General features: G+C 36.0%; 1 protein-coding gene across 1 annotated transcript; it reads left to right on the top strand.

Moving 5' to 3' along the window:
- On the top strand, nucleotides 1–11441 carry LOC149791294 (lithostathine-1-like). Its single transcript, XM_089969170.1, has 4 exons — nucleotides 1–616; nucleotides 2497–2563; nucleotides 3648–3830; nucleotides 11156–11441. The coding sequence occupies exons 2-4, from the start codon at nucleotides 2506–2508 to the stop codon at nucleotides 11425–11427; spliced, it is 513 nt and encodes a 170-aa protein (XP_089825296.1). The 5' UTR covers nucleotides 1–616; nucleotides 2497–2505; the 3' UTR covers nucleotides 11428–11441.
- Nucleotides 11442–11990: the final 549 nt, after the last annotated feature.

The raw sequence follows: 11990 nt of genomic DNA, 5'->3' as shown, positions 1-11990 counted from the left end.
TACTATACATATATATTATTTATATCACATACAAATACACATATTTGCCCTTTGAACGGAGATAAGATGTGCTCCGGGCAACTGTGTATTGATCGAGTGAATGAACTCACATCCCTGCAAGCGTGTCCACTACAAAATGTAGTTCTATTCTTTTCTTGTTCACAATCGCATTTGCAAATTGATAAGTTGATTGTTCTCTTTTTAAGTTTCTAATTTTATTCAGATTGATTTTGTTCATGTTTTTAGAACCCTATATACAAATGTCAACTTACTGACAGTTTTAATTTCGTTTGCAACGTACTCGTTTGTTCGTATACAGCAAAAGCGTTCTTACCACTGACCGGATGTTTGATATAAAATGACACACATGCGTAAGAGCAGTCCAAGTGGAAGTTAACAGTGTTAAGCCTTAAGGGCATATAACGTATACCATACAGTATAAAAGTATACGTTGTTAACGCTTGACAGCCTTAACGGTGTTAACAAATTTAGCCTTGAAGGTATTAACAATGTAGGGATCGGATGCTTTTACGCACTGAAAGCTCAGGCATTCAGGTACTGGCGTATGGAAATTAGCATGGAATAGAAACTAAGCGAAATGACGAACTAACAAGAGGTAATTAAAATCTTTTAATATATTTACAGTTGATCTAAGTCATTATTTTGCTTTAATTAACACGCTACTGACCATCAATTTCTCTCTCTCTCTCTCTCTCTCTCTCTCTCTCTCTCTCTCTCTCTCTCTCTAAAGGTTTCAGGTGTGGGGCAGTGTGGGCAGGTTATGTCCTCTGTTTGTGCCCCAGGCAGATATTTGAAAAAGCTACTTGCAAGAAGTGTTTTTCCCGTTTTAAGTCTGGTAATTACTTTTGAATAGTGTGGATTTGGTCACACTGGAGGGGGAATGTTTCTGCTAACTTCTTTTTGGATTAGGTATAGCTTTCGGCCTTTGGGGATTTTATCCCATTCTCTCTGCCATTTGTCATTATTTTGTTTCCCGATTACGCTGTATAGTTCTTGTACGCAGTAATTGAATTGTTGGGTTGTGGGTTCGCTTAATCTGGCTTTCGCTTCTTGATCGGCCTTTTCGTTACCAGGTATGTTTATATATGATGGGATTCACATAAATTCTACAATGATGTTTTATTTTTCCAGGGTTTTGAGATGGAGTAGTATATTTTTAAGCATGTTTTCCCGACTAGAGGAGTTTCCCGATTTCAGGGAGGGAGTCGCTAATGATAACCGCTTTTTGGGTTTGGAATATCTCACACACCGGATAGCTAGACTGATTACCCAAAATTCTACTGTATAGATGGAGCGGTTATCAGGCAGTCTCGCCCCCAGCATGATTCCCTCCTGTACATCGACCAAACAGAGATGAGTCGATCGTGACGCAATATTACAAACAATTACATCGACCAGATATAAGTCGGTCGTGATACTGCATTACAATTACACCCAATGTCTCGTTTACAGGAGAGAAACGTAATTTATCCACAGCATTCTATGCCCAGTGTTTTCTTTCTGTAATTGTGTCCTTGTTAGTTAACCTTGACGCAGGAGGATGAGTAAACGCAAGGCTTCCTAAATCAAGCACTTGTCCATACAAACCCCTTAAATAGTCGCATTAGTTATTTGCGCCACTGTGTCAGTCGCGACACGTTTTCTGGCGGCAATTACATATAAAAGTAGAAATCCTATTACATTACACCGTTCGATCTACGAAACTCAACGTTTCTCTGAGCGAAGGGTCGCAAAAGATAGACTTTAAAAGGCGATACTTTAAATTGGTAAGTTAATATTTTTGGGGCATTAGAATGTTGTAATATTTTTTTCGTTAAAGTATAGGTTGTTGTCCACAAATATTAAGAGAAACCATCACGAGTTACTGTCCTCTGCCCTTATTTTCCACGTACCTTAATCTCTGGAATGCTGCCACTCTTTAAAATGAGAGTATCCTCAAAAGTTAGTTCTTTTAAGTGTAAAATATAATAGAAAACTGACACAAGACCATCTTACTGTCGTGTGGGAGACCAAAAAAAAAAAAACCCTAATATTCTCGTGACAAATTGAGTTATCAATGTATGTAGTTCTCTCAGTTCTGATCTTTATCGAGTCAATCTTGTAAATAATCCAAAACGTTCACGTGGAATGGCTTCACAAATGAATCGTTTGATGATGCAATGCCCGATATATAATTAAGCCAGATCACGAATATTCGGATCTGTTCGATCTTTTCTATATCTACTAAACGGGAAACTTGAATGGTCTCTAAAAGGTAATAAATATATCTTAATTAACTCATAAGACGTACTTAAAAGATCAAGTTGACTTGCTTCTTAGTAGTGGACATGATATCGCTACAAACTAATTACACTCTTTTTATTTTCTCCACCCTCTTTTTTCTTATTTTATATCCTAATGCATATACTTTATTATTATTATTATTATTATTATTACCAAATGCTATCAAATAAGGATATTTTCCGACTATTACAGACAAAAGAAATGGAGAGTTTTGCACTAGGAATGGTGTTTATAATTTTCGCGTGGATTTCTTCTGTCCGTAAGTATTATGCGATTCATACGTGTTCAGAAAGAATTAGATTTGTTTGTTTTAATCCGATTCTAGTTTATGTTCTTTAAATCCTTTATTGCCACATGTCAGACAGGGTACTGTATACATGTCAGACAGTGTACTGTATACATGTCAGACAGGGTACTGTATACATGTCAGACAGGGTACTGTATACATGTCAGACATGGTACTGTATACATGTCAGACAGGGTACTGTATACATGTCAGACAGGGTACTGTATACAGGGTACTGTATACTGCTAAAAGAAATAGATGTTACTGTGAATTTATAACAAAATTTTACATTTTTTACAAATATTAAACATTGTGATAAGAATATTATGAAGAATTTTTTCCCATCAAATAGTGAGCAAATCTTTTTATTTTCTATATTCAGTTTTTCTTACATATTGATTTTAATTTATAATATGTGTTTTTGCACAGGAAATAAGCATACAAACTAATTTGAAAGAATTAAATTAGTTTCCATCGAACGCGAAACTCGCAGATTGATATTTGGTTGCGGGGACTATTAAGAAAATGTAATTCATATGTGATTAATTTGAAATATGCATTAAAGTTAGAACTGAGATTTACAATAAAATGTTGTAGTAAGTACGTACCGATCTGATGGCTCATACGGGTTCTGCAGACAAATAAAGGTGTATGTTGACAAGGGCTATTCCACAAATAAACGTGTATGTTGACAAGGGCTATTCCATAAATAAACGTATATGTTGACAAGGGCTATTCCAGAGACAGGATAGTCACCTCGGCAGTTATGCTAAGTTGCTAACTGCACTAAAAAGCAGATCTACTTTGGGTCTGTTTACATCGCATAGATATGCTGAACTTAAATAGAATACAAGAACAATCTGAAGTGAAACTGGGATTTTTGTTTAAATTTTATATACAACCTGAGCCCAGGTTGGATTTACCCTTACTATTAAATCATGTGCCGAAAGATCAGTGTATTGTGATAAAATAATTTATTTTTTTTTTTTTTTTTTTTTTTTTTTTTTTTTAAATTTATAGATATTAACGAGTTGCGTTGTCGAACTGCTATTTGCAGATACCAAATGTCCGCAGCCTTTCTTCGAGCACAACTATAACTGTTATTTTTTTGGCACAAACAGTGTCACCAACGTTGAACGAGCTTTCGCGTCCTGTCAAGCGTTTGGCGGGTACCTACTCAACATCGACGCTCAACCAGAAATGGACTTCATAGCTGACACAATTAGAAAACAACAACTGAGTAAGAAACATAGATTGATAGATAGATAGGTAGATAGACACACACACACACACACACACACACACACACACATATACATACATACATAATCTAATCAACTTACCTACCCTACATACAGCTGAGTGAGAAACATAGATCGATAGATAGATAGGTAGATAGACTTACACAGACACACACACACACACACACACACACACAAAGACATACATACATACATACATACATACATACATACATACACAAACAATCTAATCAACTTACCTACCCTACATACCTGCGTATATATTGCATCACGGGGGTATTCAAAGTCAACGACAACAAACAGTCAGGGGAAATATTCAGAAAATAAATGTTGCAAAATGTGATGTCCAGGGAGAATATTTAAGTTGAGCAGGCTGTAGTCTATCGAAATATGTCACCTTTTGTTTCGCTCATGATACGATGTGAAAATGTAAGAAGCAAAATATCTACAACGGCACGCCAGCGGAAAAAAATGACGCATGCCAATATGTTATTTACTGTGGAAAGCAAAAAAACTCTGGTTGAAGACGATGGACAGAAAACTAAAATCTTTCAAACAATACATCTCGTATTTAAATATTGGATAGTACGTGCATCAGTTACAGAATACATTTGTCTCTTATGACGATCTATGTTTCTTATGCAATTCGAGGAGAATTTAAGCTCCCAAACAATATTACGGTGTCGCCATATCTAGGAAGTTTTACTTTTTTCATGAAATATGTGTACAGACGAATGGTCTCGAGAGGTGAAATATAATCTCAATGAACGTTTTTTTTTGTTGTTGTATATATATCAGATTGTAACAAATATCGGAATATGATACAGACCACTAATTCAGGATAGACGTGGTTTCACAAAATAATAATTACAGTTGTTACTATGCATACATAAAAAATATTATATATACTACTACTACCATAACTACTACTACTTCTACTACTACTACAGTGCATACTACTACTTCTACTACTATCACTGTGCCATACTATTACTATACCATCTTCTCTAGCCAAGATTCCGATATATTAACATTATCTACATATTAGCGGATCGAGCAGATATTTTAGTACTTTCTCCTAGCGACATCTATTGGATTTCATGAGCTGCCTCCCTTAGTATTCAGTGCCAACTAACCAGTAGCGCGTAACAGCGGTGCGTTGTATATGGATCGAAAATGGTGGGTCAACTGATTTCAAAAGGATACTTTGTAAGTTTAACATTTAAAGTATGACTACGTAGCAGAGAGAAGCCATCACAGAAGTATTTGAGTGAAAGGTAATTGTACAAACACAAATCGATAGTGGAAAATTGCTTATTTATGAGTGCAATCAAGTTGTGTTATTCCCTTGTCTCGATCATGTAGGAACAGTGTTCAGATCTGAACAACTTAATTTTGATTGCGTGTGGTGGCTTGCCACCGCATCCAATTAAATTCACATACCCGACGCACAGATGTATCTGCTCGATCCGCCTTGTTGTAGGTAGGGTTACCATTTCAGAACCTTGGTTAGCGAAGATGTTACTATACTATACCTACTAGGGCTGGGTAGGACATGATGCTACATGTCTGCGGCATGATGCCCCAGTGATAGACATCACTATAAACTGCCATACTGCAGACATCGTAGCGATATGACTGAAAAATTGTTAAAGTTTTGTTTAAAAGTCAATTCATATATACACACACTCGCACACACACACACACACACACACACACACACACACACACAACCTACTAGTACTATATCTACTACCACACACACACTATTGCTACTACTAGTAGTACTACTACAACTACTCTACATACTACTACTATACCTATTACTACTACTAGTCGGGTTTGATAAAAATGTTTACAGTATTTCCACCTAAAGTGTATCAGTTTCCCTTCTAAGCATTCCGGTTGTTGGATATTCACCTGAAGTGACGATTGCTGGATGCAGAAATTTCAGATTTATTGTGATGCATTTATGACCATATATTTGAATTATTTGTTGTTGTATTGTTTAACGCCATTTTTCAGCACAAAATAGGCTATTCATCGCGGCTAGTATAAATGGTGGAGGAAGAACCAGGGAAAACCCCAGAAAGAACCACGGCCCACCGAGAAGCTACTGGCAAGCTTTCTCACATACCCACATTGGCCGAACCCGAGACTCGAACCCACGCAGACAAAGGTGAGAAGGCAGTGATTCGTTACGGTGAGCGCTTAAGACCACTCAGCCACTCGGCCACTCGAGGCCCCTGAATTATTTGATTTAGAACAGTAGACATAGACATCACATGATAAGAAACATTAGCAAGTTGGAGTAATTTTAACGCGTAAAAAATACTTTCGTTGGATAACTGTCATTTCGGAGACTGGCATATGTATGCATTCTTCTCTAAACAGATGCGAGTTTATTTACTCCTGACATTTAAATCACGCTTGTCATAGAATGGATTCCATATTTCAGTCCTTCCTCTTCAACCCTCCAGACCGATACTCTTTGTTTTATTTGTGACTAGCCCTGTACATATTCGGACAGAAGTGACCTTTTATCCCAATGCTCTTTAGGTAATTGATTCGTAAAATGGCCACCAATATGTTGATAGTAATAGTAAAACAAACAAAGTTCTAGAATGCGGGATTAGGAAAATTCCCACAGAATGCGGGGTTAGGAAAATTTCTACAGAATGCGGGATTAGGAAAATTCCCACAGAATGCGGGATTAGGAAAATTCCCACAGAATGCGGGATTAGGAAAACTCCCACAGAATACGGGATTAGGAAAATTCCCACGGTAGCTGCCTATCAGCAAAGAGAGTACTGCTAAGAATTTCAAAGGCTTATTTTGATTAATCGGATTCACATAAAGTGATATAACATGTTGACATATCATAAATATTAACTGCACACACTGTATGGAAAGTGTACCAACACACACCCACCCACCCCCACACACACGTGCGCGCACACACACACACACATACATATATATATATATATATATATATATATATATATATATATATATATATATATATATATATATATATATATATATATATATATATATATATATATATTATGTATGAGCTGTGCTACATTTTTAAAAATCTAAAACTAGATTTTGTGATGAGAGTATGTTTTTCGTTTCTGTTTGTGCAATAATGAAATAAAGTCGAATTCAATGTTTCCATATAACTGCTTTTCACAGCCTGCTGAGGAAAAGTGAAGTCAAAATCAATGTTTACATATAAATGATTTTCACAGCCTGCCGAGGAAAAGCGAAGTCAAAATCAATGTTTGCATATAAATGATTTTCACAGCTTGCTGAGGAAAAGCGAAGTCAAAATCAATGTTTACATATAAATGATTTTCACAGCCTGCTGAGGAAAAGCGAAGTCAAAATCAATGTTTACATGTAAATGATTTTCACAGCCTGCTGAGGAAAAGCGAAGTCAAAATCAATGTTTACATATAAATGATTTTCACAGCCTGTTGAGGAAAAGCGAAGTCAAAATCAATGTTTACATATAAATGATTTTCACAGCCTGCTGAGGAAAAGCGAAGTCAAAATCAATGTTTACATATAAACGATTTTCACACCCTGCTGAGGAAAAGCGAAGTCGATGTTTACATATACATGATTTTCACACTTCGGATCCAAAGATATGTTTCGAATTATTATATAGGATGTAAATTAAGTTTTACAGTCAAGTCAAATTGTTCTACATTTCCGTTACTATTTATCAATAATTTATTTTGGTAAAGTTCTGAATCTAAAGATTCATTCTAAAGAAGGTTGTATGATAGTAATAATTTTAGTAAGTTTAGCTTTTAAAGTAGATCGAACAAATTATTGTAAAATAAAACAGAAGATTTGAAGTAAATACATGATCTGGTGTAAATTCCCACTATATACCAGCCAGCCGGTGGCCTAGTGGTTAGAGCGTCGGCCTCAGATGTGGGAGGTTTTTGGTTCGATCCCCTGCCGAGTCATATCGAAGACTTATAAAAATGGTACTAACAGCTGGAATTTTTTAAATCAAGTACGTGGATGTTTTTAAACCACGCAACATTTACTCGTTGACGCACGGGAGACAACTCTATTAGGGATATGTGTATCAGCCTGGCACATGGCACCAACAACAAGGCAAGATAGGTTTAACATTCAATTTTGAATATAAGCAACATTCCATTAAAATTGGCATTATACATAGAAAATAATCAAAATGCAAGTTTAAACCTAAATATTTAGATAATAATGGATTTTATAAGTATATGAGTAAGCATTTTTGTCTTACGTGTGTATGAATTACAGAACATCAATTAGTGTGTTAGCTGCTTTCTGAAAATTATATGCAACAGGCATTGCATTTATTACATCCAAAATATGCATAGGTCCAAAATATTTAGGTCATTTCTTCTACCACCGACTATATCACCACCACAACTCTCCAACCCTTCCCTCCATCATATTTTTTTTCTGAACTTGTCTACTGCTCCACTTCCTCTTCTTTTTCAGTTTAGTTTTGGATTTTTGAAGCTTTAGTTAGTCCTTTTCATCCCGTATGGAACATAAGGCCGTGACTATCTTCCGCCATTTAGGTCGGTCTTGCGCGATGACTTGTGCCTCCCCCCAGGAAAGTGCCATCTCTTCCAGTTCGATCATTACTGTCATTCGCCAGGTTATCTTTGGCCGTCCACATTTACGCTTACCAGCTGGTGTCCATCTGAGGGCTACCTTGGGTATTCATTCTTAAGGCACTCTCAGTACGTGTCTGAGCCATTTGATCCTGCGCATCTTGATCTGCAGGGAGATGTTGTTACATCCTGTCTTTTCATACAGGTTCACGTTGGAGATCATATTTGGACAATAGATTGTGCAGGTTAAAGCAAAGTTATGTCACTTGGGAATTAATTTTTTTAAATAGTAAAAGGCTGGTAGTAAGTTGGCATATCATCGCTTGATAACGATATCATGTATTTATTGATCACAATGCAATTTGTCCGTATTGTCTTTGATAATTTATGACGACACGATCTCTGGCACCATCTCCAACATCTGTTCCTCGTAGTATAACATTCTGTTACGCCAAGAAGTTGGGCTTTATTGTCCATGTTAAAGAAAAAACCCAGGAATTATACATTTTTAAGGTTTTTATTATGACCAAACTTGCACCTTACTTATTGAGTAATTTTATGCAGTTAAAGGCGCTTACTTTTATCCACACACCACACCCCCAGAAATAACAAAAATAGAACTAAAACCTAATCATTAACTTGCTCCAGGACAACTTTGAAATTAATATGTTGACCTCATGTTTATACCAGTTTATCGTGGTACATACAGTAAGTAAGACAGTCATATTTATACCAGTGCTATCATAGCACATCTAGAAATTAAGACAGTTTATTACCATTGTTTTCGTGGTACGTACAGGAAGTAAGACAGTCATGTCTATACCAGTGCTATAATAGTACATATGAAGTAAAACAGTCATGTCTATACCAGTGCTATAATAGTACATAGGAAGTATGACAGTCATGTCTTTACCAGTATTATAATAGTACATAGGAAGTATGACAGTCATGTTTATACCAGTGCTATAATAATAGTACATAGGAAGTAAGACAGTCGTGTCTATACCAGTGCTATAATAGTACATAGGAAGTATGACAGTCATGTCTATACCAGTGCTATAATAGTACATAGGAAGTATGACAGTCATGTCTTTACCAGTATTATAATAGTACATAGGAAGTATGACAGTCATGTCTATACCGGTGCTATACTAGTACATAAGAAGTATGACAGTCATGTCTATACCGGTGCTATAATAGTACATATGAAGTATGACAGTCATGTCTATACCAGTGCTATAATAGTAGATAGGAAGTAAGACAGTCATGTCTATACCAGTGCTATAATAGTACATAGGAAGTAAGATAGTCACGTCTATACTACTTCTATAATAGTACATAAGACGTAAGAAAGTCAAAACATGAAGCTTAATATCATATGAATATTAATGTTAGAAAAACTAATGTGATTTGAATAAATTTCTTTAAATTCTAATCCGACATGTCCTCTCGCGAGACTAATTTTCTTCTGGTTGGAAACCGTACTCACCTATTGATTCTCTGATAACCAGTCGGAGGATGTAACATTGTGTGCCATGGATCAATCCAAACGTTACAAATTTGTCGTTTTCACGGTCGCTGGGTTATTTACTAAAGGCAGGCAATGAACTTACTGTCTCGTAATTAACTACGCGTATTTCGGATTCCAAATTCTGAGCATACGTAGTTGTCTAACGCATCTTATGATTTCCCTGTACTGCTGTTGTCCAAGATGGTTGTGCCAAATTCAAACGGTATGCGACCTATACGAAGTTCTGACAGAGACGCACTACTTCATTAATAAAAGGAGTGGAGTTTTCATATATTTAAGAACCATGTCGAAACATTCAATCTTCCTTCACGAATCGCTTACACATTTCCAAACGTGTCCAGAAAGTTATTTCAGTACCGAGCCCATACTGAGTGAATCAGTCCAATAGTTTACATAAGAAGGTAAAACAGCCGTCCACAAAGAAGGCAAAGGGCTTCAGAATAAAGTGATACAAATAAGCTACGGTGAACGGGCTGCCCTATTAACAGGGTTCTACTCTACAAGGAAATGTCTGCCTTGGTGAATAAGAGATTTCTGACCACGGTTCTTCGATGGGGTTGGTCATTGCGAATTTTTTTTGATCGAATAGTTCAATGAACCTGAAAGCTGGAAATCAGGAGATCAGCCGCTATAAATACTTATATGGCACTAATATAAACCTTTGACGAAATGAGTGACCAATCATATAAATATTTATTTAACACTAAAACTTTTGACGAGATTTCCACCTATTGTTGTCCCTAATTCATATGAGAGAGAGAGAGAGAGAGAGAGAGAGAGAGAGAGAGAGATTGCAAGTTAAGCGTAGGGGATTAATAATAACAGCCTAATTTTTGTTGAAACCATATTTTTTTATGCGTATTCATACTCCATGGGCGGATAACAATTTGATATACCAGAGTGGGTACGTCAAATTGCTTTGTACCATCACTCAACACGTTTAACCTCATGCTATTTTTAATATATATATATATATATATATATATATATATATATATATATATATATATATATATATATATATATATATATATGTGTGTGTGTGTGTGTGTGTGTAAAATACAAGTATTGCATTTTTAAATTTGCATGTTTATTTTTAAAAATATTTATATGTTTAATCGGTTTGAAACTGCCTTTTTAGGGTTTGATGGTTACTGGACGGGTGGTTATTTTAACGGACAGAACTGGGAGTGGCAGTGGCATGCAGCAGATGAAAGTGGCATGTATCTTACTGTACCAGTTCGTGGCTACACTAACTGGGCGGTGCGGGAACCCAACGACGTCTCTACCGGAAGATGGGACAGATATTTAGTAATACTGACAAATGCTGCGGAGCCATTGAAATGGTACTCGGAGAGTCATTTAAGCGCCAGGAGAATGAGCTACATCTGTGAAAGGGACTTGAACAAATAAATTATAAAAGTGCACATCCTGCGTTTGTTTCGTTATCTTTTTAACTCCATACTGAAAAATAGCGTTAAACCAACAACGACAACAGTATCTGACATAACAGTAGATGTAGACTCCTGAAACCAATGGTGAACCATTTATTATTTTTTCTAAACAATTAGGTATTTGTTATTTGTTTTTTGTCCATCAGATATCTCCGGTAATGCATTGGTGGATTTTAACATTATAGTTGATCACATTTAGTTGTCTCATATATATATGTGACAGTTATTTGATTCGAATATACTGTCACAAGGTAAATATGATTTACAGTCAAATAACATGAAATTTGTAAATTTAATTTATGATACATTTTTGTTTGTTAAGTGCAAGTAGAACGTTCAAAAACCAGCAGTTGCTTTCCAGACTGTTCCATTTAGGCGATTTAGCCAAAATTTCGTGTCACTGGACAGAAGCTGGAAACAATCAAAAGCTTCAAGTACTTGGTATCAATTATCACTGCTGAGGGTTCCAAACAAGAACTACTTTCGAGGATTTGTCCAGACAACACTAGCAATAACAAGGTT

This window comes from Sinohyriopsis cumingii, chromosome 9 (assembly GCF_028554795.1).
Source record: "Sinohyriopsis cumingii isolate HCF-2022 chromosome 9, ASM2855479v2, whole genome shotgun sequence".
NCBI lineage: Eukaryota > Metazoa > Mollusca > Bivalvia > Unionida > Unionidae > Sinohyriopsis > Sinohyriopsis cumingii.
Note: the sequence above shows the minus strand (reverse complement) of the source record. Positions and strands in the feature narration are given on the sequence as shown.

Excerpts from the sequence above, each read along its gene's own strand:
- LOC149791294 (XM_089969170.1), top strand. The coding sequence starts at position 2,506 with ATGGAGAGTTTTGCACTAGGAATGGTGTTTATAATTTTCGCGTGGATT. Across the intron at positions 2,564-3,647 it reads CGCGTGGATTTCTTCTGTCC|ATACCAAATGTCCGCAGCCT; the intron begins GTAAGTATTATG and ends TGCTATTTGCAG. Across the intron at positions 3,831-11,155 it reads AATTAGAAAACAACAACTGA|GGTTTGATGGTTACTGGACG; the intron begins GTAAGAAACATA and ends CTGCCTTTTTAG.